Here is a 27,864-nt window from a genome sequence, read left to right as displayed (position 1 = left end):
GCCCTTAGGGTAGGGAGGGGCCCCTGGGTGCCGGATGGGGGCGATTCCCATCCTGAGCTATGCTTATTGCGAAGCAGTGCTGCAGAGCAAAAACTTGTCATGAGGTAAAAAAATCTGTTTCATAAAGTTCATTAGTAGCAATGCATGCATGCCAACTGCAAATAAATATCAGGCAGACTTGGTAGTTTCAAAGTGTTTAGCTTTGTTTACTCAATGCAAGAGCAATAAACATACAAAATTTGCTTACTCTCTAGCTAACCTTTTCCAATGCAAATTGCTTTTAATTCATCTCTCCCCCCCCCCCCAAAAAAAAACCCCACATCACTGTTGGGGAGGCAGGACAATTGTTTAAGATAATTTATTTTCATAAGTGTGCTTCAGTCTATGTGAAGGATGCAACTAGGACATTCTACCTCTGATGGGTGGATAGAAATTAACATACTGTAATTCATTGTTAAATATGTTGTGTGTGAGATTTTACATTCTCTTCTGACGTTGCCAGATAGTAGGGGCCTTCTGATTTCTTCCCATTTATGTAATTTATTTCAGTTTACACGGCTGCACACATATTTTCTGTAGCGTTTTCTGTTTATTGTTACCTGTCTGTCCCTCTGGATGTTTCCAGTTTAATATGTGGCAATAATTTTTTCTTGGGTCTGGTTCTTCTCCGCCTCCCCACAAATACATGTTGCTCACTTAATCCTTTTCTGTTTGTGTGCCTTCTTTGAGTCTTACCTTTGCTAACCCCACCTCCCATGACCTAGCAGTGCGTGGGCAAATATAGTTTCTGCAGTGACGTGCCTGACAGAAAACGAATAAAATATAATGATGCTGGAAAAAGTTCTGTGGTGTAGGAATGTATCGGCGCAAAAAGATTTAGTGCTCTTGCAAGAAGAATTAGTAATACTGCATTTTAGGCCTGCAGAACACCTTTTTGGAAACATTTTCAAAGGAACATAATACCCACCAAGTTCAGGATTCTGCTCTCACGGTGGCCAGTCAGAGGCCTCAGGGAAGCCCCTAAGCAGAGCGTCAGCAAAATAAGCCCCTTCCCGCTGTGATCTGTAGCAACTGGTATTTCAGAGGCATTCCTTTTCACGAGGGTACTGCATTTGCTCACATAGTGATCTGATTTGCAGGTCACATTAAACCCTAATTAAATTAAATGTGGTTTAATGTGAATGGGCAGCATGCTGGCGCTTGCCGTTCCGAGGGCCACGCTTCTCCTCTACCACGCCAGTGAACAAACTCGCTAAAATCTGCCCTGTTACTGCCTGTAAAGCTGGGCTCATGGTTTGTTTCCCCCCAAACAAATGACGAGTGGTAAGCCAAGAAACAAACTTTGGCTTCTGCTTGCGTTGTTTGGAGAGAAACAAACCACGAGCCTAGGCTTGAATGTATGACAAGCCAGACTGTGGCTTGTTTCCTCTCCAACAGGGCAAAGTAAAAAGTGTGGATTTTGGAGCAGCATGCTGCCTATTTACATTAAACCTTACATTAAACCATAGTTCATCTTAATTTTGGTGTAGAGTGACATGCAAACCCCACCAGTATTGGGCTATTGCATTCTCTTTTCACTTTAGATGCTGGCCATCTCATTGACCAGTCTGTTTACCATAGAAATTGTAATTGGAATAGTTGGTTGTCAAGCAGTAACATCTCCTATATTTCAAACTGAAACTTCACATTCATCTGCAAAAGCTATGAATGCATAGTCTAGCCTTGAAAGTGGAAATTATTCCGCTTGTTATCCAAAGTACTGCACACCATCCTTCTTAATGAAATAATTTAAGAAGAGGCTACTTCACTTTCTGCCTCTAGGTGGCAATACAATATCAGCTTCAATTCAAATACTGGCAGATGGGTCATAGTTCTTGTTTTAAAATTCAGTATTTAAAATTCATGAATATGTATCATTTCTTAGAACATACAAAATATATTATGCTGACTTCTGCAGCATTTTGTTATTCAACTGGTTGAATATTAAACAAGTTGCATAATTAATATGGAATCGTACTTAAACTATAACCGTTATGCAGTATCATTGTATATTTTATTAAATGCTTTTTTAGCCTGCCTTTTGATGATGAAAACTGCAAGGCGGGCTACAGTGAAACAAAGTTAATTGTTGAAAACAACAGTTTTTAACAGATTAAAACCATAGAGTTCGTGCAGTGCCGAAAGCCCACAGAAATAATAAGGGGGGTTCAATATGCAAATGTGATAGGCAAAGCACCCAGTGGCCATCGTTCAGGAGGGCATTCCACAATCTAGATGCTGAAACTGAGAGGGCTGTATCCCTTGTGCCCACTTCTGACTTGGATGGATAGAGTCTCAAGGCAGGCAGGCAGGCTCCTCTGGGTGGAGGCAGTCCTTCAGATAGCTAAATCATAGAATTGCAGAGTTGGAAGGAACCCTGAGGGTCATCTAGTCCAACCCCCTGCAATGCAGGAATCTCAGCTAAAGCATCCAGGACATATGACCATCCACCCTCTGCTTAAAAATCCATCCATCCTCCAAGGAAGGAGAGTTCACAACCTTCTGAGGGAGTACGTTCCACAGTCGAACAGTGTTTGCCGTCAGAAAGTTCTTCCTGGTATTTCATCAGAATCTCCTTTCTTGTAACTTGAAACCATTGGGTTTGGTTTCATTGGTTTGAGTCCTACCCTCTGGAGTAGGAGGAAGCAAGCTTGCTCCATCTTCCATGTGACAGCCCTTAAGATGTTTGAAGATGGCTATCATATCTCATCTCTCCTCTTTTCCAGGCTAAACATACCCAGCTCCTTCAACCGTTCCTCATAAGGCTTGATTTTCAGATCCTTGATCATCTTGGTTGCCCTCCTCTGCACACCTTCCAGCTTGTCAACATCCTTCTTAAATTGTGGTGCCCAGAATTGGACACAGTATTCCAGGTGTGGTCTGACCAAGGCAGAATAGAGTGGTATTATTACTTCCCTTGATCTGAACACTATACTTCTGTTGATGCAGCCTAGAATAGCATTTGCTTTTTTTGCTGTTGACTCATGTTAATAAGCTTGTGGTCTACTAAGACCCCAAGATCCTTTTCACGTATACTACTGGCAAGCCAGGTGTCCCCCATCTTATATTTGTGCAGCTGGTTCTTTCTGCATAAGTGTAGAACTTTTCATTTGTCCCTGTTGAATTAATTTCATTGTTTACAACCTTTACAGTTTTAATCAGCATTTTGAATTAATCCTGGATGCAAATAGTTAGCCAAAAAGATGAAACCAGTTGGTGTTGCATGTCCCACACAGCATACTCTAGTTAATAATACAGCTTATGCGCTTTGAGCAAGTCAGAAATTCCAGGTGCGTTTGAATGACAGCCTATGTGCAGTGTAACAGTAGTCTGGTTGGGATGAGAGCTGGAGATTAATGACTTTGCTTAGGTCCATTCCCAATTGTTGCTCTTGAGAGGATTATAACTTAGAACACCAGCTGAAACTGTTTACAGACATCCTGGCTACTGATGACCCCTGTACACCCAGAAATGCCAGATCTAGGAGAACTTTTGACCTGCAAGCCTAATTGCAGGGTAAGCGCAGTCACATCCAAAGCAGGCCATACAATTCTCTCAAAACCATGCATATATTTTAATGTCCCAAGCCCATTAGGAAGCAAGACACGCTGAGGTCAAGAGAATGCACTTTCATGTTAAGTGTATTTAAGAGTGTAGCTTAACAGAGCAACCCAAGCCCGGCTTAAGCTGGGCCGCTGAGGTTAGGCAGAGGTGCTGCTCTCCCAAGCTCAGACGCCCTCCAAAAATTACATGGGCGAGCAGGAGGCCTCCTGGTGCATTCCAAGGGAGGAGGCGAGACTGAGCCAGTGTGCAACGGCACCAGGGCCGGATTTACGTTTGATGAGCCCTTAAGCTACTGAAGGTAATGGGGCCCTTTATATGTCCAGCTGTCCTTTGTCAACAACAAATTGTCGCTGTTTTTTGTGTTGAATATATGCTATATGGTAATTTATGGACCTAATAGGTATCTCGGACGCGGGTGGCGCTGTGGTCTAAACCACAGAGCCTAGGGCTTGCCAGTCAGAAGGTTGGTAGTTCGAATCCCTATGACGGGGTGAGCTCCTGTTGCTCCTGCCCACCTAGCAGTTCGAAAGCACGCCAAAGTGCAAGTAGAGGTCCCGCTGCAGCGGGAAGGTAAACGGCATTTCCATGCGTTGCTTTGGTTCGCCAGAAGCAGCTTAGTCATGCTGGCCACATGATCCGGAAGCTGTCTGCAGACAAACGCTGGCTCCCTCGGCCTATAGAGCGAGATGAATGCGCAACCCCAGAGTCATCCGCGACTGGACCTAACGGCAGGGGTACCTTTACCTTTAATAGGTATCTAAAGCCATTTCCACATCACAAATAGGAGCCTACGCAGCACAAAACACTGTTGCTGTATGTAGGCTTTATTTTATTTGTTTTTTATCTGATATTTTGGAAATGTACATCCAGGGTTTTTTCCCTTTAATTTTTTTGGGGGGCCCCCAAGAGAGTGGGGCCTAAGCTAGAGCTTGTTTAGCTTACACGTAAATCCAGCACTGAACAGCATTGACCTGGAAACAAGCCCACTCATCTTCCCTCGCCCCCACTTTCTGACGTGAATGCCGAGAGCTATGCATGAGGCATTGGCTTCCCCATTCCACAAAGCCCCACCAGTGGAAGGGTGGAGTTTGGATTGCTTCCTAAATCTGTTGCTTCTTTTTTGCTTAGCTTATTTCAGAGATGCTAGATATCACGTTGTACATGACTGCTTTTGTTGGCTCTCCATCTATATTCAGTAGTTGAGAAGCTGTAAGTACCTACAGCATAATGTAACTGAATGATGCAGTAGGGGTGAATTGGAAAAGGGAAGACACAAATAAGAATGTTAGAAGAGCCTGCTGAATCACTGTTCTCACAGTGACCAACCATAGACCTGGGGGAAGCTTTCAAGAAGGATGTGAGCAGAACAGTACCTGCCCATGTGCATTTCCCAACACCTGGCATTCAAAGACATCACTGCCTCTTACAGTAGAAATACAACAAAGACTAGTAGCCACTCATAGCCTTGTCCTGCACGAAATCATTTTTCAAGCTTATGTGTTTCTTCCTTCATGAGCACAAAGGCCTAAGGATCTTCACGTGTCAGTGGCACTGTTGCATGTCTGAATGGGTCTAATGGTATGCTGAACTGGTAAGGCTTTTGTGTGAGGAAGGGGGACAGTCTTGTGATCTGTCTTTTATGGTCCCTATGGACCGGATTCAACTGAGTAGTTGTGCTAGAGGGAGCCAGCACAACAGCAACTCCCTCTTCAGGCTTATTTTTTGAACAGTGCTTTTCATCCTTAAGAATTAAAATGCTTGTGATTGACCTCTGCTAATTATTGAACAGCAGTTACCAGAGTGCTTCAGCTATCTGACAGAGAAACCACGGGAATTAGGATTGCATTGCAGCTGGAAGCATGAGTTTGCTACTGCACTTTAGGAAGAACACTGTAACACATACCTTCATCCTTGTAGTACAGATGGCTCACTAAGCCAAGACAAGACTTGTTGTTCTGCAAGAAGGTTATAGTCAGCTCATGTGATGATTTGGTTTTCAAGTTCCTGCATTTCGGAACGTGTTTCTAAGCAATGGCCGCATTTCTCATTCTGAAGCTGTGTTATCTTTTATATCAGAGACCTCTCACAAAGTTGACTACTGCTTCAGTCTCTCAATAAAGCTCTCTATATAAGTTAGCACTCCAAAAACCTTTTGTGGGTATCTTGGGGGCTGCATATTAATCTGTACCTATTCAGGTCTGGATGGGATTAATACATAGATGGAAAAATCGGTGCAGGGCATAATAAAGAATTGCCAAAGGCAAAGTAGTGCGATTGAATCATTAGCATCTTTCCTGCTGAAACCCACATGGGTTTCCCAATTTACTAAGTATGGAAATTTAGACCACAGCAGTGCCGGATCATAGTCTGAAGGCTTTCCCTCCACTTCCAGCCTCCACCTGCGCAATCACCTGATCATCTCGGGGGTGGGGAGAAACCCAGAACAGTCGTGGGGGGGAGAAAGGAGGAGATTGTTCTATCTGGCAAGTAGAAACGCTTGCACTGCTCATAATACCACAGCATTGAATTCCACACTGAGTTGAGTTTCCATGGTAGAAGAAAGGGGAAAGAAATGTAATAAATTAAATAAAATAAAATGAGAAGAGAAGAGAAGCATTACACATGGCTATTGCTGCAAGGAATAAGTAATGTGTTGCTTTTCTTAACTGGCTTTGTTTTCAGACTACAGTGGTACCTCGGGTTAAGTACTTAATTCGTTCTGGAGGTCCATTCTTAACCTGAAACTGTTCTTAACCTGAAGCACCACTTTAGCTAATGGGGCCTCCTGCTGCCACTGCACTGCCAGAGCACGATTTCTGTTCTTATCCTGAAGCAAAGTTCTTAGCCAGAAGTACTATTTCTGGGTTAGCGGAGTCTGTAACCTGAAGCGTCTGTAACCCGAGGTACCACTGTAGTCTGTAAGTAAAACATTATACAGGAAAAGTAGTGATGGTAGAACTAGCATTTGAGCCGACATCAGTTGTTTCACAAGAAGAGACGATTTGGGGATCAGCCAAAATACTTAATATGGTGAACTATGCAGTCCTGTTATTCAAAGACCTCCTTTAGCTTTGGCATGCCTTGGTTACAATTAATGCTAGTTAATGAGCAAACAATGCTGCCGTTCACCTGGCCTTTGAATGGGCTGCCCAAACTAGCTTGCCCAGTGTGGGGCAAAGAGCAGCTTAAGACCGAAGGAACTGACAGGCAGAGCTGATAAGAAATCTCTGGCTCAGAAGCAGTTCTTTGGTTTTGCCGTTACTTTGTGACACTCCTTCTAATGTTGTACTGCACCTTGAAATATTTTTAGAACGGTGCAGGTTATAAATACACAAATAAATAAATATTTTTATACCCTGAAGACTTCTTTATTTGAAAGAACATTTGTTGTCTTCTGCATTCGCTACCTTTTAATAAAGTCTGCACAGAATAGATTTCCATTTTCAACAATCCTTTGCAAACTGCTCCCCCCGCCCCCGAAGACAGGAAATAAATCACTTAAGACCATTGATTTCAGTGGGTCTACTCTGAGTATGATGAACATGTGATATCACCCATGGGGTCTGTGACTATGCCAAGGAGCTGTGTTCCTTACTTTAATTGAAAATGTTTTATTTCTACTGTTGTAGTGCCTCATTTAATTTGTGGGCTTGTACAGTATGTACTGTGCCAGTTAACTGTCTAATTTATTGATGCCTACTGGCCAAGCGAAAAAATGAGAACAGCACAAAGTGCACTTCATTGTATCTTGTTGATGTAAGAAAGAGCCTAGAAGAATAAAGCAGTTGTTTTGCTGAATCATACCAAAGGTTCACCTTCTCCGAAAGCTCACGGATGGCATATTCTTGTTTGTCCTAAACCTATTCCAGTCTTACTGAATGAGCCATCGTCTTCAATGTTCCCCCAGTCTTTTCTTTTTTGTTAACATAGTCCTTGTCATAATTCTTTATATGTAGGGAAGATATTCCAACTCCATTATTATTGCTTTTCTCTGCCCTTTCTCCTGCTTAATGAAGTAACAGAACTGTTACACACATTGCTTATTTCTACTTAATCGTATAGTTGGAGAATAAAGCTTTTGAAAACCCTTCAGTTTTTCTCCAGCTTTCACAATTCAGATTCTGGTTGCCTTCTTTCCTTTTCCTATTTAAAATCTCTGTTGAACAACACTGTAAAATAAATAATAAAAAGGAAAACAGGAAACTTCTGAATAGTTGATGCTGTCAAATGAAATAAGGGGTTCAAATTATTATTTTGCTTATTTCACATCACTGTTAATCTTGGTCAACTATAACTTACACAGACTAAACCTGAAACAGGTAAATCACGATGTTTACAATGTGTAAATTATTTTGAAATGTGTAACTTTCGTTTAACTTTGTGATAAACAAATGTGTCTGGCTTTTTGGAATGAATTAAAAAGAACAATATAGCCAAAGTTAAGCATGCTGTTGTATTGTTTTTAATACTTTTTTTAAAAATATTTTTTATTAACAGACCAATCAAATCAAATCACATTAATTCCAAATTACAGAGCCAAATTTTAAATTTTTGTTGGGGGTACCCATATTTCAAGTTCCGAAAGGGATCCAATCATCTTGTTGCTGCTGCTTTAATATCCACAATTCTGTCCAAATGATGTTCACAATTCTGTCCAATCCTTTCTTGTTGTTTTCCACATCTCTTCTTGTTATTTTCATATATTTTTCCTTTTTCTTTGTGGCCTCTGATAGTCTCTGCAAGCGAGTTGAAGGCAAATGTTTTTATAGTCCTGTGTGGGTTTTTCCATTCATCCGAGAGTCATATTCAGACGGCTGCCACCTTTCATCACTTCCATAGAAAAAACAATTTTACCATCCGTTCGTTAATCTTCGCAGGCCTGTCACTCCCTTTCTCGATCTTCCGAGGAGGTTCTGCCTGGAGTCCAATATGATAACCACCATAGCTTCCTTCTCCTCGATCATCAATCTTTCAACAAAACCTGCCAACATGGCGACTCTCTTTTTATAGCTGTGTCATTCCAAAAGCCCTTGTTCTTTTCCAAGTCTCCATAAGCCAAACCTTTGGTTAATAATTCATTTCCACACAGTTTTTAATCATCCCGCTTATAGTCAATTGTGCAATGGTTCTTTCTTTGGGAGGGGTTGTTAGGTAATCACATAGAGAAAAAAAGAAAAGTCCTCCCCCCCTTCCAGTCCCGTTCCGACATACCGACCCTTTGATGTATCTTCTTCTTGATTTATTGTCCTGTTGAATCCAACCTGTCACTCTACTTCACAGAGGTCACTTCAATTAGCAGTCTTAACTCCCGTTCTTCACTTGAAATATGTGCATTTGCTTCTCTCTAATTGTTTGTTTTGAGCTCCTGCAACCAGTTCGCGCGATCAGAGACAGCGTCTAGGAGAGCCGTCTCCCATGGGTGCTGTGCGCCTAGTGCCTTCACCCCCTTCTTTCGAACTTGGGGGTGATTTATGGCAACAGCAGGCGAGGCAGTGTTTCCCCATTCCCTGGGGTAACAAGGGAGGCTGCATACTCCCATATCAGCCTCTTAATTACCCCGTGTGAGACGGAGAGATGGTATTGTCGGCCATCTTCCAATGCGCCCCTGGCGGCCCCCGTATTGTTTTTAATACTAGGGGCTTAAGCACTAGGTGTTTACTCTGGATTGGCCAGGTTTTTTTCACACACTTTTAACGGGGCAATTATGTGTTGCCAGCATTAAAGTACTAGTCTCCTGTGTTTTCCTCCACAAGTTTAGATTCAGTGCTACTAAAGACAGAAATTCTGTTTTAAAACATGAACTATAACTACCCTTTAACTTGGCACAACTAAAATGATAAAGTGTGCGCACTTTGAGAACACTCTGAAAATAAGACATACATTTGCGAGTCAGAAATTTAAAGATCTGTTGTCTAGCTACCCATTTTTTGAAGATGAGGTTGAATTCAGTTAACAGTATCACACATTTTCTCTGAATTGTCCCTCTCTCATGTTTGGATTTAAATCGGATTGCCAGGTCTTGAGGGTCGACCTAAAGTTCCAGGGTGTTTAGCATCTAGTATGCTTACATGTTCACAACCCTTTGGTGGTACAGTATTCCAACCCTTCCTTGCACACGAAGCAGTCCTGCAGAATACATCCTGCAGTTTCCTCATATTTCTGGATCAGGTTACAGAATGTGGCAAACCTCGAATGTCCTATTAGATTCTAAAGCACCACCTCTACATCCAGGCGTTACATAAATCAATAAAGACTGAGTCTGCGTCCTCTTGTGCACCACAGGGATTATTGATTGGAGGTGGGCTGCATTTTCCCCATCCCAGGCTCTTCTGCTTAAGATCTTCTTTCTTGACCTCTGAAGTACAAAGCATTACAGCTCTCTTTCTCACAAAGGCAAGGGCTTAGCTGCTTGCCATTTGGAAGAGCTCATTAAATACTTTTCTGAGTGCACTTTCCTTTTCCTTTCCTTTTAGAGGCAAGAGGATTTTGTTATTTCTCTTTCAGTTTTCTAAGCTTTAGCATGAACAGGCTCATCCAACTGTATTCTATTTAAAGGTCAGTGTCCCTGAAATTCCATAAAACCTTTCTTAATGTAGTTCACAATCCTACAAAATACAGAACCACCTCCAGAGTTGGACAGAATGTTTAAAACATTATAACTATTCCCCTTTTATTGTGTGTGACTCCCCCCCCCCCAATAATCTCTTTAGCTGAATTATTTTATACTTAAATATGATTACAAGGATTAAAGAAACCCTGAAACTAGTTCCTTGTGGTCTAGGAGGGCTTTAAACTTTGTTTTTCAGTAGCGAGACTACCTTGTGCTGTATGGAAAACTGCTTTTGAAAGCAGGGAGAGTTAAAAGCAGTTTGTGGGATTTTAAAAGGTAGGGAAAGAGAAAAATGTACTGGTGTCTGAGATCCCCTTAGCAGTTCTCTGGATGACACGCAGCTCATTTGCACAATTGCTGTATCAAAAGGGTAAAGGTAAAGGGACCCCTGACCATTAGGTCCAGTTGTGGCCGACTCTGGGGTTGTGGCGCTCATCTCACTTTATTGGCCGAGGGAGCCAGCGTACAGCTTCCGGGTCATGTGGCCAGCATGACTAAGCCGCTTCTGGCAAACCAGAGCAGCACACAGAAACATCGTTTACCGGTACCTATTTATCTACTTGCACTTTGACGTGCTTTTGAACTGCTAGGTTGGCAGGAGCAGGGACCGAGCAACGGGAGCTCACCCCGTCGTGGGGATTCGAACCGCCAACCTTCCCATCAGCAAGCTCTAGGCTCAGTGGTACAAATAATTTGCAGAGGGAGGTTCTCCTACTGGCTTCTCCAGTGTTTTCCTAACAGAAGACAAGCTGAGCATCTTCTGAGCAGCCAATGGTTCAAGTCAAAGGAGTCCTGATAGTGCCATCGGCCAACAGGAGCCAGGAGGTTGGAGTTGCGCGCCTGGCTCTGCCAAGGGTTGCCACTACTTACCAAGAGGGGGAGGAGCCACCCATGGGGAGGTCAACGTGGTGCAGGAGCTGTGGAAGGAGCATCGCCTGCTGCCGCCATGGGGTTCGCTTGAAACACATTCCAGCTCTTGAGGTGACAATCCTGTACATGCTTAAACCCGGGTGTCAGTAGACACACATAACACTGCATGGCAGGGGCCTTAAATTTTGTGGGTATCTTAAATCTACTCTGTACTCCCAATTACTTTTCAGTTTTATATAGACAGGCCAGCTTGTCTGCATGTTTTCTTTATTAAATTGGGCCATATTGCATTTCCATCTGGCTGAAACTGCAGTTGTACGTTTGTGCAGTGAAAATTGGTACAACTCTCCATGATACTAAGAGAATGTGGCCTAAATAGTTGTAGAGAAAGAACAGGCAACTGTCTCATATACCGGATAAGTTAAACAAAAGCAACATGGTCGTCAGGAAAAGGAGATGCTAGGACCAATCAAGTCCAGAACATGGCAACCATGGTGGCTTATGTGTATCATTTCTGCCTTTTTCCTTTTTGTTAACGTTTCAGTGGGAGCAATTTGTTCTGTCTTGGAGCAGTGCAAAACAACTCGTGGTAGCTCCTGATTTCCCCAACCACTCCATTTTTCTTGAAGTAGCTGTATTTAAACTACAAAATCCGTTTCAATATTTAACATGGTAAACCTGTAGTGTGGACAGTAAATGTTGTTCAGTTGACCAGCCAAATAACAAGCGATAATTTTTGTAAAACAAACAAACCCAAGAAGATAATCAACAAGTTTTTGTACTTTCTGTAATCAGCAAATGTTGATTGATGGTTGTGAATTATAAAGCAATTGCATTAACTTAAATAAAGCAATTTTATTAAATTTTTATTCTCCCCTTCCCCCAAGGATTTCAGGCTGGCATGCATAATTCCCTTCTAATAGTATCATTGCTACAGCCCTGGGAGGTAGTTTATGCTAAGAGCGGGTGACAAATGCAGCCGCAGTTGGTGGGGTTGTGTGTGTGTTGCCCCCCTGCCTTCCCAACACTGAATGTCATCACTAACCTGGAGGGGGAAGGGTAACGCATTGCAGTTCAGAAAGCCGGACAGATGCAAAACTGTCTGCGGAGGAGAAGAAGAAGAAGAGTTTGGGTTTGATATCCCGCCTTTCACTCCCTTTAAGGAGTCTCAAAGCGGCTAACATTCTCCTTTCCCTTCCTCCCCCACAACAAACACTCTGTGAGGTGAGTGGGGCTGAGAGACTTCAGAGAAGTGAGACTGGCCCAAGGTCACCCAGCATGTGGAGGAGCAGGGACACAAACCCGGTTCACCAGATTACGAGTCTACCGCTCTTTTTTTTTTTTTTAATGATATTTATTAAGAATTTTAAAATTACAAGAAAAACAAAAAGAGAAAGAAAGAGGAAAAACAAAGGAAAAACAAACCACAATCAAGCAATACAAATTGATAAAAATCAAAATCAAAAAGTAACAACAAAACATGTAACACAAGACAATCAAAAAACAAAAATAAACCACAAAAATTTAAAAACAAATCCAATATTCCAAAATCCTTAACTGTCATTGCCTTATTTCATCGACCTCCTCACTCCTCCCTTTTTTGTATCCTAGTTATTAATTATCAGAGCAAATCCTTTCCATTTTTCATAATATTCTGTCATTAAATTACCTTAATCTATTTTAACCTTATCTTGCTATAAAAGACCCTAAAACTTAAAACTTAGATCTTATTTATACCAATTTCTCATAACCATAACTTATTCTTACATAATTCTTTTAACATTTTTGCTAAAGCCAAATAATTTCGTTCCAACATTTTTCTAACATTCATCAATTTTATAAAACAATCCTAATAAAAAAAAAAAATTTTCCAATCTTCATCCAGCGTCTCTTCCTCCTGGTCCCGGGTTTTGTCAGTCCTTTCTATCCCATCAATCTAGTTCATTAACCTGGTAATCTTATGTCCGAGGCCCTTAAGTCTCTTCCATGTCCCTTCCGCAGCTCTTCTTCATATTTATACCTGTACTTTACTTTGTCTCCTGCTCCTTTCACTCGTGGAAACTCCAACTTAACAGTGTTTTAGACCCTTCTCGACAAATCAGCCCCTTTTCCATAGTCCACACCTCCTCACTCCATGTGGTATTTAAAAACATATTTCAAAATCCCTCCAGAATTAAGAGCCCCCACAACCCCAAACATCTCACGGCCCATTGCCAGACTTGGAAAGTCAAAACATCCCTGCATAGGGGGGTCTATCCAACCCCCCATTTCCAAACCAGACAAAACTCTATCTTTCCAAGCCTGGCTTTTTCCAAGTTCATTTGTCAAATCCAACAACTCATGTTCCTGCTGGGCCACAGCTCCCTCCATCTCTGGCGCCCAAGGTCCAGCAACATCCTCTTCCCTCATCTGATCTGTCAGAGCACACTCCTGATTTAATTCCTGGGTGGGTTCTATATAGTTACCCACTACCTGTCCAAAATTTCTGATCGCAACAGTCATCAAGTCCGTCTTCTCATGTAACTGTTCCAATAGGGCACTTGTTTTGCAGAAAGCACGCACCAGAGCTTCTGAATACATTGTTATACAAGGTCAGAAGTCTGTTCCCACGATTGTAATCTGTTGCAGCTGCAGAGCTCCCCAATTTGGATTTAGTAACAGTTTCACAGGCTCCCTCTAGGGGAAGAACTTCTATTTGATCTTTTCTTTTAAGAGTAGATCTAGCAACAAAGTTTCCTTTTTCAGATATTTTGTCATTATTTGTTCCTTTAAAATGCGAAGGAGAACGATGGAATCACTATGTTTCTCTTCTTTTAACTGTCTGTCAAAGACGTTTGTCTATGGTCAATGAACTTCCCAAAAGACGTCAGTCCTCACACCCCGCTCCCAGGTCCGAGACGGTGGAAAATTACTTTTCTTTACACTCTCTTCTGCAGGTTTAACCAGTCCGGAAAAAATCCCCCCTCTTCTCCTGCTTCCGAAGGGGGTTCAACGATTTTAAATGATGAAAGTTAATCCTTTACAAACAATTTTCTGAACTCTAGTTTGCCATGTCTTTGCTTTAATCTATCTACAAGAAACGGAAGGCTGACTTCCTGCTTAGACCTTCCCGTTTCAGTGCCAAATTGAGAAGAATTTCTTGGTCCGATTTTCCTTTCTACTTGCAGGTCATTATTTAAAGTCCAATTGTTCAAAATTGAGCTACTCACGGGTAGTTGTTTTAAAAGCCAAATTGTCCCAGGAAAAAGGCAGCGCTCTCCGGCAATGGCTACGCGGCTTCGCTCCACGGAAGACGCAGTTGACTCTCAGCACCGCGCCACTTGCCCCTCTTCGCTCTGGAGCCCGTAACTGGGTTCCTTTACGAGTTGGGGGGGCGCGAAAGGTGCCCGCCGAGTCCCATGGTCACAGGCTTCATCCGCCTGTGATTTTTCAAAGGGTCCCCGCTTCGCCGTAGCGGAAAAGACCCGTTTTCCGCGGAGCCAGTCCCTCCAGTTCAGAGGGAGTCCGCCATTACCGATGGCGCCACCCTGGAAGTCTCACGAGTCTACCGCTCTTAACCACTATACCACACTGGCTCCACCACACTGGCGGAGCTTCATAGCTGCATCTTCCCTGGATTTCCCTTAGTCCAACACTCTGCCCACCAAGCAATGGCCTTTGACATTAACTACTTGTTTTCTTCGTGGAAACAATTGAAATTAAAGAAGAGAGCCAAGCTTCTCCCACCAAGCAGGTGGCCCTTGGCTGCTGCAGGACTGTGGGGCCAGGTGCAACAACCGAAGCTCCCAGGCTGTAGTCTTATTGTGACATTGCAAGCTATTAATTGGTAGATATGCATGGCTGCAGAGCCTGTTACTACTTATATATGTCTAGTTCTTATGGGCTTAAGGGGAATAAATACCAGGATTTCAATATTATTAAATAAATATTGAGGGGGAATAAATATCAGGATTGTGACATCTTACTATGCACCTCATGGCCTTGGTTTGGCTATGTCTCAAGTGTGATGTTGAAGCACCATGTCCACACATTATTATATCTAAAACTTTAGAGCTGGGTGGATAAAAATCAAAGATTTTTTTTTTAAAAATCCAATTTTTGAAATTTAATTTGGATTTTTTAAATTTAAATCAGATTTTTAAAATAAAATGCTTTTGGGGGGAAAATCTTTCTAAATATAGTTTTCTTTTTAAGTTGCATTATAGTCCAAAGGCTATTCATCAGGAAATAAGGATTTGTTTTAAGTTTTTCATGTGTACTAAAACTCAGTCAAAGTTTTTGTTTTGTTTTGTTTTGTTTTAAAAAAACATTTAACCACATCAGTTAACAAACATGGATACATATGCTATGATGTTATTGCTTTAGTTAAATAAATTGTTTAAATTGTTATTAAGGAAATGGTTATTTTTCTCCTTCCAATAAAGTACAGCAGAAAAGTTGTCCAAACATAAACAGTTAACTTATTAAACCTCACAATAATTTAATAATTATCTGTCTATGTATTTCTAATAGTATAACCAAATCAGTAATTTTTTATATAACTGTAAAAACTTCTCTGAAAATTTATTATTCAAAAAATGAAACCTTCATCTGGTTGTCAATATTAAGAGGATGCCAGCAAGGCTGAAGCTTTCTGGGGGGTGGGGAATGATTTAAATGAAATCTTACTGACTAGTGATTTAAATCGTGATTTAAATCAAATCCAGCTTGCTTTAGAGTATTATTTACACAACCTTTCAGATGAATTCTGTTTACAATTAGGTATATCATAATTGGAAATCAAATAAGTGGAAGCTCTCAAGCATAAAGATGTATTCCTTTCTTAACTGTCTGTGAAATAATACAGTATTTCCACTGTTCTGTGGAGCTGTGCGCATCTTTGTTCATTACTGTAGTGTGCAGAAAAAACAAAATGTGCAGTAATTGCCTACAGTAACCTCGAGTGAGTGCTGCTATGCTAAATTTAGCCAAAGAGAACTGCAACTTTTTGTCCCTCGTGTCTTCAAAACATGAGCTGACCCGTCTTCTATTTTTAGCTTTCTAAGTGAAACAAGATGAGACATTGAGGAGCAGTCCAAAGCAGCAAGCTGGTTTCCCAGAATGCTTGAAGAAATGTAATAAATAGGAACTCGTGATTTTTTTATGGAAAGATTAAGGAAGGAGAGTAATTCACATGACCTCTCCAGGGCAACGAAGGTCATTTAAAAGTTCTATTGCTTGTCATCCATTTCCCATAGGTTCACCCCCCCCCCTCCTGCCCCATTTGGTTCCCTTGAAATAGTTGCCTTTCAGACAACAGACCAAATAGGCTGCATTTAATGCAGTTCTTTATCTGTTAAAAATGAATCCTCCTTAAGGAATATGCCCCATCTGGGACTGTTAATTCTTACATTGTTGTTGTTTAGTCGTTTAGTCGTATCCGACTTTGTGACCCCATGGACCAGAGCATGCCAGGCACTCCTGTCTTCCACTGCCTCCCGCAGTTTGGTCAAACTCATGTTCGTAGCTTCGAGAACACTGTCCAACCATCTCGTCCTCTGTCGTCCCCTTCTCCTTGTGCCCTCAATCTTTCCCAACATCAGGGTCTTTTCCAGGGAGTCTTCTCTTCTCATGAGGTGGCCAAAGTATTGGAATTCTTACATAGGTAAAGGTACCCTTGAACGTTAGGTCCAGTCGCGGACGACTCTGGGGTTGCGGCGCTCATCTCGCTTTACTGGCCGAGGGAGCTGGCGTTTGTCCGCAGACAGTTTTTCCGGGACATGTGGCCAGCATGACTAAGCCGCTTCTGGCGAACCAGAGCAACGCATGGAAACGCTGTTTACCTTCCCGCTGGAGCGGTACCTATTTATCTACTTGCACTTTGACATGCTTTCGAACTGCTACGTGGGCAGGAGCAGGGACCGAGCAACGGGAGCTCACCCCGTCGCGGGGATTCGAACCGCCGACCTTCTGATAGGCAAGCCCAAGGCTCTGTGGTTTAGACCACAGGGATCTAATTCAGCTGCTTGACTTGACACTGGTAGTTGGTTGAATCTGCTGGGCAGGTTATTCTGTTTTGCTGTGTTGTATTGTTTTTATGATAAGGATAAATGGCGCTGGTTTTATATGAAGCAATACTGTACGGTGTCAGCTGACCTGAGGACCAGAGGCAGATATAGGGCAGCGCGACTGGTCCCATCGCACTGAGCGCTGAGCCTAGGGGGCGCTGCAGGCAGCTGCAACTGTGATGTAATGAATTGAGCAGAACAGGAGGCAAGAAGTGGAAGGAGGTGCCAGGTTTTGCTCTTGCACTGTTGACATTTGAAAGACCAGTCTGCTCCTGTGAGGGCTCCCAGATGTGGCAAGTTAATGTATTGTCAAAAGGACATCAACGCAAAGTGGGTAAAATGGGGTATATTTGCATACAATTTGCAAGTGCTAATTTGTATGTGTAGATGCAACTTCAGAAATACAATAGTCTCACCATAGTGTGAAAGACTGGGACTACGGTAGGTGATCTCCATGCCTGCTCAGTCTGTTCTCCAGGTGCTAATTGCTGAAAGCCCCGTCTTCCTTCTTATGGTTCTTTGTCTTTAAATTGGCCTTGGACCTGGCAGCCCTTCAATTAGAGGAAACCTTGAAATAAAGGACTGAGCTCTGTGAAACAGAATACATGGCTACCCTCCTGGAGCCATGTCTGACAAAGTACAACTTTTATAATGAAATAAATCATAAGCATAACTAGGACGCTTATTCCAACTTGTAACAATTTTTTTTTCTAATGGGCAGCATTGCAGTTTCTGTGTTCAGTGAGGAAGTAATGGGGTCAGCACACTTCCTGCCTGTGATCTGCATTTTTCTGGTTATGAAGATCCGTGGGTGTAAGCAAACTCCTTTTCAGCTCACACAAGTGCTGTGACCTTGCAAAGGGCTTTCAAGAGAATGTCTTTGTTTGGAAAGCCCAAGTTTTCTATAGAACAAAGTGTTACGCTACCTTTAGTACCCATTTGGGAAAGAGTTGAAGGAGTGACTAAAACCACAAATACTTTTAGGAGATGAAAGAGAGAGGCCTACACTTTAAGAACTTCTAAAATATATGAACTATAAAAGCTAGCATTAAACACACTTGCCTGATGTGCTTTGTGAATTGCGATTATTATTATTTTTTTAATCTTATAGAATCAAGGATATTTTCCCCCAAAATAGATTGCTATTATTATATTTACATTTTGTCCTTTCTAAAAGGAGCCCAGCATGGATACATTTATTTAGTTGTTTATTTAAAATATTTATATATATTGCTACATCTCATGTACCTCCTACCCACCAGGTCTAGGCTGATGCTGTAACGAGGATACAGCCAGGCAGCACAACTCAGAGAAATAAACTCCCCTTCTTCATTCAACTTGTCTCTGTAATGCTAGCAAATATATATATATATATATATATATATATATATATATATATATATGTATGTTGTCCAGTAGCACCTTAGAGACCAACTATGGTAAGTTTGTTCTTGGTATAAGCTTTTGTGTGCATGCACACTTCTTCAGATGTGAAGATTGGTATCTGAAGAAGTGTGCATGCACACAAAAGCTTATACCAAGAACAAACTTAGTTGGTCTCTAAGGTGCTACTGGAATTTTTTAAAATATATATATATATTTCTACTGTGTCAGACCAACACAGCTACCTACCTGAATCTATATCACAGATGCTTTATGACGGACTCAACTGGCATTCAGCAGTATCACTTTAGATCCTGGTTGTTCTTGTTGTAATAATAATAATAATATTATAATAACATTATATATTATATAATAATATATAATGTTGTTGTTGTTGTAATAATAATAATAATAATAATAATAATAATAATAATATATTACTTGAACCCTGCCCATCTGTCTGGGTTGCCCCAGCCACTCTGGGAGACTTCCAACAGAGTATAAAAGAACACACAATGCACCAAGCATTAAAAGCTTCCTGACACAGGGCTGCCTTCTGAAGATTGAACAATTATTGATCTCTTTGACATCTGATGGGATAGCATTCCACAGAGTGGGCACCACCACCAAGAAGGCCCTCTGCATCCGGACTCTGCCTCCAGGAAATTACCCCCCCCCCGAGACTTGGCTGATCCTCCAACTGCCTCCAGACACTCACACAGGACATTCACTGCCTTCACCAGTTCAGATTTAAATGAGAGGTAAAGCTGGGTATCATCCACATACCGGTGAACACCCTGTCCAAACCCCCCTGATGATCTCTCCCAGCAGCTTCATATAGATGTTGAAAAGCAGGGGGGGGCATGGAACCCTGAGGCACCCCACAAGTGAGAGCCCATGGACTCACTCATCCCCCTGCACCACTTTCTGGGCATGGCCCCCAACTCCCAACCCTTCTAGACGGTCCAGAAGGATACAATGGCTGATGGTATCAAAAGCCACTGAGAGATCCAGTAGAACCAGGAAACAGCTTTTACTTCTGTCCCTAGCCCACCGGAGATCATCGAGCAGCACGACCAGGGTGATTTCAGTCCCATAGTGGGGCCTGAAACCTGATTGGAAGATATCTGAATGGTCCACATCCTCCAGGCATGCCTGGAGTTGTTCAGTGACCGCCTGCTCAATCATCTTAGCCGAGAATGGAATATTTGAGACTGGAAAATAATTTACCATAATGGCTGTGTCCAAAGATGTTTTTTTGTTCTGGGAAGACTCACCACCCCATGGAGCCCATTATCCAGCCCTGCCTGGCTTTTATGAGCCAAGGTGGGCAAGGAGGCAAGTGGTCAGTTTCACTTGTTCAAGCAGCCTGTCCACATCCTCAGAGGTAACAGGTTGAAATTGGTCCCATATAACAGAGTACGGGCACTCCCCAGCCCAGCCCTGCTACAATGGTGGAGTCTACCTCTCTCCGAGTTTGAGCAATTTGATCTGCAGAAAGCTTTACAAAATCGTTGCAGGAGATCTTGGAGTCGTTACCAGATCCTGATGGTAAAGGTGCTTCTGTTAGACTACAAACCACCTGAAAGAGTCTCCTTGAACTGTTTTCCGTAGATGCAACAGAGGCAGCAAACAGGGTCCACTTCACTGTTGCTATCACCTCTTGGTGTGCTCAAAGTTGAGCTCTATCCTGTGTTAAGTCCATTTTGGAGTGAGTTTTCCACCCCCGGTGCTCTAGCCATCTCAGTGATTGTTTCATCATGAGTGCCGCACCCCATAGTCGCTGTTGAATGCACTTAACCGTCCAGGGGTCCTTGACCTTGACCTTCGTCACCCTCAGCCCCTGGGAAAAGCATGGGGCCATGAGAGCGCCATGCTGTTGGAGAGGGCACTTCAGAACCAGACAGTTGATAGCCCTGGTTAACTCTGCATTCCAGTGGGCCACCAGGAAATCAGCTGAAAGGCTATCTGCATGGGTTAATACATTCCCTACCACTCTTTGGAAGCCATTTGGATCCATTAAGTGGCAGGGGCAGACCATTCATTTTGGTCCCACCTTCCTGCAGAGGGGAAGGGTCATAGAGAAGTCTAGCAGACAATGCCACTTCTTTTGTTCCACTGGAACTTAATGTCAGATCACCCACGTCCACAGAGGTAAACACCAGATCTAAGGCAAGTCAACTGCTATGAGTATAGCCAGATTTATTCAGGGACAGCCCCATGGAGGCCATGCTTTCCATGAAGTCCTGAGTGACCCCCTTGTAAGGTTGTGTCGGCATGGATTTTAAAATCCCCTATGACAACCAAACTAGGTAGCTCTAGGAGAACATCCGTCACAACCTGAAGCAGCTCGGGCAAGCGGGGAGGTTGGTACACCAATAGGAATCCTGTACTGCCCCTATTATCCAGCTTCCAAAACATGCACTTAGAAAAATGGGTCTCTAATAGGACGCCTGGTGAAAACGAAGGACTTCTTAAAAATCACTGCAATCCCACCTTCACCTACATGACCTAGAATTCTGACAGAATCAGAATTCTGCTGATTCCCTGATGGCCTGCTGTACTTAAGAGAAATCTGGTGGACAGGCAGCAGCAGGAGCAGGCCCAGATGCCACCTCCAACCACATCTGCTAGGTGGTTATCAAGAGGAGTTAAGGCATTACTGTTTAGGTCCACTTACTCAGGCACAGCAACACACACACACACACACACACACACACACACACACACAGCCTACTTCACCCAATATTTGTAACTCACTTCACATTTTCCACAAAGTGAGAATACAGCCCGACACAAAACTTCACCTTCCCTTAACCCCCACCTGATGCAAAACTTCAGTCAAGAACCTTCAGCTTTGATTACAGTGGTACCTCGGGTTACAAACACTTCAGGTTACAGACTCCGCTAACCCAGAAATAGTACCTCGGGTTAAGAACTTTACTTCAGGATGAGAACAGAAATTGTGCGGCGCCAGCGCCTTGGCAGCGGGAGGCCCCATTAGCTAAAGTGGTGCCTCAGGTTAAGAACAGTTTCAGGTTAAGAATGGACCTCCAGAACGAATTAAGTTCTTAACCTGAGGTGTCACTGTATACGTTTTCTACATAGGTTCCAAACATAACCAATTATACCCGAGGAGAACCCTGTTCATCCTCATAGTAATGCTGTGGCGCAATTTAGGCTGAGTTACATTGAATGGCTTGTCATTGTTCAAAATATGAGCAAGCCAGGGCTGAACTGATACTACCCTTGCTGGTACCTTTCCTGGGAAAATCAGAGGCTCGCTATGTCAGGTTCCTATTGGAAGACCGGACAAATGCTAGAACATTAGCAGTGGCAAAGTTTTTATTGGTGGTTGCAAGAACCAATGATCCCTATATTCTGAACAAAATGCATGTTTAACCTGGAGGTAGGCTGTATGAGTTGTGCATTGCTTTGTAACGATTTGTTGGGTCTCTGGACCGTAATAAAGATTGATTGAGTATTACTATTTTATAGGGTGAGATATGAGAAGGCAGCTGTTTGGAACAAATAGAACCATAACAGATTTATTCTAGGCAGGTTAGCAAACTTTTATTTTTATTTTTAAGAGCCTTTAATTATTCTTTTTCCTGCTTAAAAATAAAATATTCAGAGTTCCAAAATTTCACATACCTGCTGGCTAATAACCAAGCAGCTTTCACTGCTCACCCTTCTCATGAGTTCTCTGTGCTTCTCGAAAAAGTTCTGCCTTGTGGAAGAAGAATTACTTCATGGGGTACATCCGGGGCTGAGGTTTGTCACCCAGGTGACAGAATTCACTGTTCTCCATTGTATGAGGCCGTTAAATCAAAGGAAAATGAAGGTAACTTACTTGGATGGGGGTGGGGAGGAAATCAATTCTGAACTCAGAACCTGACAGGAAGTGGCACATGGCTTGCAGCTACAATAGTAGGCACAAAAGTATGGTGGCATGCAGTTCACACAGCTGCTTATCGTGTATTAAGGACCAAATAATGTATGTTATGGAAGAGTTAATGCATTTTCCGTTCACTGTCCGCACTTCCATGATTATATACTACTGCATTATGTTTTGGGAACTGGTTAACTGAATCCATTCTATGTTTCCTTCTGCAAGAATGAGAAGTGGTAACTAATGTAGTATTATTAGGGACTTGTATTCCATACCTCAGTTTTCCAAGAGTACACTAATACAGACTATGTTTTAAATTTAATTTTTTAAAAAAAAATGTCTGCTGGACAATTTATTTCGTCTGCGTCAGACCAACACAACTACCTACCTGAATCTATATTTTTTTTGTTTTTGTTTCAGTCAATCGCTTCAGCTGACATGGATTTAAATCAGCTAGAGGCTTTTTTGACTGCACAGACGAAGAAACCAGGAGGCATCACAACTGAGCAAGCTGCAGTTATTGCCAAATTTTGGAAAAGCCACCGAGTGAAAATTCGAGACAGCCTTATAAACCAAAGCAAGTGGGAAAATAGCTTGAAAAACATCAGCTGGAGAGTGGATTTAAAGTCTCAGTCAAGACACGCTGACCAGTTAAACAACCCTGTGGCAATAGTTGAAATGGAACTGGGGAAGCAAGGACAGGTGAGCAATTTTTATCTTGCTTTATCAGTGTGAAAATGTTTCTTAAACATGGGGTTCAGCTTCCAACAATGTCAGACAACTGAGAAACCATACAGACACAGATCACTCTGCCAAGTTGTGGGTATCTATTGATACAATCTTAGAGTTTATTCTTTACTCAGGGGTAGAGAACTGGTTCTCACCAACAGAACTGATCTTTATCTTCCCCCATCCTTTGTGGAACAAGACTGGCAGGTTTGTCAGTCACGTGACATCACAGTGATATCAGGTGAAGCATTTTAGTAGGCACAGTTTGGAATCTAGTCAAAGGCACGATGCTTTGCCAAGCCCCAAGAAGCATCTGGTTATCAGGACTTGCAAAGTGCTTTGCATGGGCTTTCAAAGTCCCGACAATCAGCTGATTGTTGATAGGCTTTCCAGGCACTACCAATCAGCTGATCACTGGTGTCTGCAGTCCTAAACAAATGTACATTAGATGTGAATATGGTTGAAAAGTGTTTTACTTATTTTCAGGTAAATATATGTAAAGGTAAAGGTACCCCTGACCATTAGGTCCAGTTGCGGATGATTTTGGGGTTGCACGCTCATCTCACTCTATCGACCGAGGGAGCCGGTGTTTGTCCGCAGACAGCTTCTGGGTCATGTGGCCAGCAGGACTAAGCTGCTTCTGGCGAACCAGAGCAGCGCACAGAAATGCCATTTACCTTCCCGCCAGAGCAGTACCTATTTATCTACTTGCACTTTTGACTTGCATTTGAACTGCTAGGTTGGCAGGAGCTGGCACCAAGCAACGGGAGCTCACCCCATCGTGGGGATTTGAACTGCCGACCTTCTGATTGGCAAGTCCTAGGCTCTGTGGTTTAACCCACAGCGCCACCCGCGTCCCCGAGCCTGCTTCTACACAAATCCTGTTCTGCAATAATTACACATGTGTGAGCCTGCTTCTACGCATGTAGAATTATTGCAGAACAGGAGCTGACTCCCAGTTACCTTCCGTGTAAGAAAAACACCATGTGTGAAGAAGAGAGTCTTTGGTTGAGAGCCTTGGTGTTGTTGTGATGAGAGCTTTACAATTGCGCATGCAAAAAGCTATTTTGAGATATCTACTTGGCTCTGAAGCTCACTGGGCAAGTCACTCTTTCACAACTTAGTTAGCTGACAGAGCTGTTGTGAAGTTCAAATGCTATTCTCAGTTCACTGGAGGAACAGTTAGGTATATATAAGGATTTAGCCAGATTTTGGGGTGGGGGATCTGTTCTCAGCTTTTTGGTTCTTCTTGGCACCTACTAATGTTAAACATAAGCAAATCGTGCAGCAGTACTATCGCTAACTCTCTGCTCAAGATAAAAGTATTTACTTTAATATATGCTTCTGAAAGCATTACATCTCTTAAATGCATTACCTTCTTAAAGTCACTTTCTCATTTTAGTTTTACACTCATCCCAAATAACTAAAATCAGATCCTTCATCTGATATTCCTTGATCTGGTCAAAGCTAATGATAACGTCATCCTGTGAATTTTTCTCAAGACCTTTATCTCAGATAGTTTATTGTACAAATAGTTTAAGTGACCTGAATAATTCTCTCTCCCCTCCCTGTTTCAGAATGTGCTGGCATTTGTTATCATTACCATATGCCAGCCATTTTAAGACTGTGTTCTTAGGAAACTTGGCATTCCACAGAAACTGACCAGAGATTCCTTGAAGAGATGCTTAGCCTTGGTGGACAAGCAACCAAGTACACAGATTGTGAGAAACTGTGGAACTTTTTGTGAAAGGCACTATCTCAGGGGAATGTTGAGTGCATTTTGAAATGCATACTTAATGGAGAAGCAGTTAGGCCTGGATGGCACCCTTCATGACCTGAGAATGCCCTCAGAATCTATTTCAGAATCCTTTGCAATGTGTAGGAATTTTTACAGTTATCTCAAAGGGGAAGAAATAGAAAGTTGGAAAACTGTGGTTGTATCAAATTTGTGTTGTTTGAGTTGATTGCCATTACAGACTGATCACATGAAATAGTGGTTTCTACATATATTTTAAGGGACGCGGGTGGCGCTGTGGTCTAAACCACAGAGCCTAGGGCTTGTCGATCAGAAGGTCGGTGGTTCGAATCCCCGTGATGGGGTGAACTCCCGTTGCTCGGTCCCTGCTCCTGCCAACCTAGCACTTCAAAAGCACATCAAGGTGCGAGTAGATAAATAGGTACCGCTCCGGCGGGAAGGTAAATGGTTTTCCGTGCGCTGCTCTGGTTTCGCCAGAAGTGGCTTAGTCATGCTGGCCGTATGACCCGGAAAAACTGTCTGCAGACAAACGCCGGCTCCCTCGGCCTGTAAAGTGAGATGAGCGCCGCAACCCCAGAGTCGTTCGCGACTGGACTTCAGGGCTCCTTTACCTTTACCTTTTTAGAAGCAGGCTCAGCAAAGGAAGCAGCAAAGTTAGAGGTGTTAAGAGGCAGGAGAAAGCATTCAAAATGTCTTTTATAGTAGTTGTGGAAAGACTTTGCACAGACGCGGAGGAGCAGTAGTGTTTTCCCATTTCCTGCAACTTTAATCCAGACTGTTACATGTCTTTCCTACTTTACTTTTGTATGACAGGTGTAATGGTGGCAATTTATTAAAAATATACTATCTCCCAAGTAAAAACTATTAGAAATCGGTCACCCTAGTGACCAGGATAAATGTAATCGCTTGAGCTTTGTTCACCTTGAAAATATACGTATTAGCTGGAACAGTTATGTAACTGGATAAAGTGAAATGTGAAAAACAAAAACTAAACAATAATAAAAGGGCAAGGTTCACACTGCTGAGGGAGAAGTAGAATAAAACAGATTTATTATGCTGAACGCTGTTTAAAAGCTGTGCACAATGTCAATGGTTATTTTTCCTCTACATTATTTCTCTACTACATCATCAAACACTGAACAAAAAAAAAAAGTGTTAGCAGGATACAGTTGGGAACAAGATCACCTTGAATATTTTCTGTTGCCACTTACTCCCAACCCCTGCCCATCTCTGAGTCCACTTCTGGCACCTGAGCCTCATTTGTGAGAAAGGTGGCTGGGGAGGCTTTAGTGCATCTTTCGTTACTCCCTTTTGCTCTTAATTTTTTCCTTTCGGTGTATGTATGCTGTTCTTTATCCAGTTCCTTAACATTGGTCAGTAGCACCTTTTCTTTCTCCTGTTGCTGAAGGCAAGTGCAGTTTTCAGGTTCCTCAGCTTGTTTGTCTGTGCCACCTAAAAGAAGCAGAAAAAAGAGGAAGAATAGGTTGCTTCTGAAAAGGTGGGAAGTTCTACTTTGTAAGTAAGCTCCCACCCAGAATATGCTCCATCTCTAGGATGCTTCTGAGCTCAAAGCTGTGAAAGTTGTAGCTGGCATCTTCAAAGGTCAGCTGGATCTTTGTCCCACTGTTCACTTCCGCCAGCGTGCAAGTGCCAACTCACTGCAGGATAGATCTTCAACTTCTAATCAGTCTCCTTGCACTGACTGAGTGCTAACAGAAGATGTTGCAATTCCTCCAGTGCTTGCCTCTCTTCTTGTTCTTGCCTCTAACCTATTGTGGGGAAAGAGGAGCACCAAAAGCTTCATTCTAGAGCACTGCTATGGCTTCTTTAGGCAATAGTAACTTTTGGTATACAGTGATGTTGGAGGTGTTTGAAGACAGCTCTTCTGTAGGTCTTTCTGTGTCCCAGGTGATAGTGCTTTGGCTGACTTTGGGCTGCTCACTGGGTTGGTACCACATGCAGTCAGTCCAAGCCTTGGAAAAGGCCGCTGTGAGTACTGCCCAAGGAACAGAAGTGCTTGATCATGGTGGCCTTTGCAGAGTTGGCACCTGTCGCTGCCTTGAGATTCCTAGGATGCAGTGAGGAGTCTGCCTTGACAGGCTGGTTTCCTTGTGCAAGTTGGTCTGAACCGTTCTACTGATGCTGGTTAGGAACACAATGCCACTCCTCGCAGCATAGCCAGGAGTCGTGTCTCCCCTCCCTAGAAGGGTGGTTGCCAGCTTGTGGGTGGGCATCATCCTGGGTTCCACTCCTGAGCATTTGCTATGAGTGATGATTTCCTTGTTCTTCGTTTTCAAGGCATTCCTTTTTTCCGTGCTCTGCTGGCACATTTCCTTGGAGAGCCAGGTAAAATGGCATCTTCCTTAAACAAATGAGTGAGTTTCTCCTGGATGTGGACAAAAGATCACTAAAGACCCCAACCTCCTCCTCTGTCTATTATTGTGTCTTTTCCGTCAGGGGTGCCTTCTGCCATGAGTCAAGGGATTCCAAGGACCATTTGAATGGCAATTCCCATCAACTTTGGGGAGGCCCAGCCCTCTCAAATATTTCATTAGGAGGGACCAAAGAGACCTCACCCCCTAGGAGTTGGCTCCTAGGCTTGCCAGTGAGGGAGGGTGTCTGTGACAGAAGGAATTTGCAGACCATACCTGTGGGTCACCTACACTGCCCAGTGTGTCATGTAGCTTGGTGGGAACGCCCTAGAATGGTGATCTCTAGAAGCAGCATCTCTGTTGTTGTTTTTTAAATGATATTTATTGAGAATTTTAAGATTACAAAGAAACAAAGAAAAAAAAGAAGGAAAAAACAAATAACAATTAAACAATACAAATCGATAAAAAGCAAAGTCAAAAAGCAAAAGCAAAACACATAATACATCAAAATTTAAAACCAGATCCAGTATTCCCAAATCCTTAACTGTCATTACCTTATTTCATCGACCTCCTCACACCTCCCTTTTTTGTATTCTAGTTGT

General features: G+C 42.6%; 1 protein-coding gene across 2 annotated transcripts in view; it reads left to right on the top strand.

Annotated features, from left to right (window-relative positions):
* Positions 1–27,864, top strand: part of COMMD1 (copper metabolism domain containing 1) — a 68,796-nt gene that overhangs the window by 4,078 nt on the left and 36,854 nt on the right. For both annotated transcript variants that reach the window (XM_080997511.1, XM_080997510.1), the window contains exon 2: positions 22,826–23,107. In XM_080997511.1, the coding sequence (XP_080853637.1) occupies positions 22,826–23,107 (282 nt within the window). The remainder of the gene's footprint in view (positions 1–22,825; positions 23,108–27,864) is intronic.

Source organism: Podarcis pityusensis (genome assembly GCF_964106645.2).
Source record: "Podarcis pityusensis genome assembly, chromosome: 3".
NCBI classification, from domain to species: Eukaryota; Metazoa; Chordata; class Lepidosauria; order Squamata; family Lacertidae; genus Podarcis; species Podarcis pityusensis.
The sequence above is the reverse complement of the archived record's forward strand: the minus strand, read 5'-3'. Positions and strand labels throughout refer to the sequence as shown.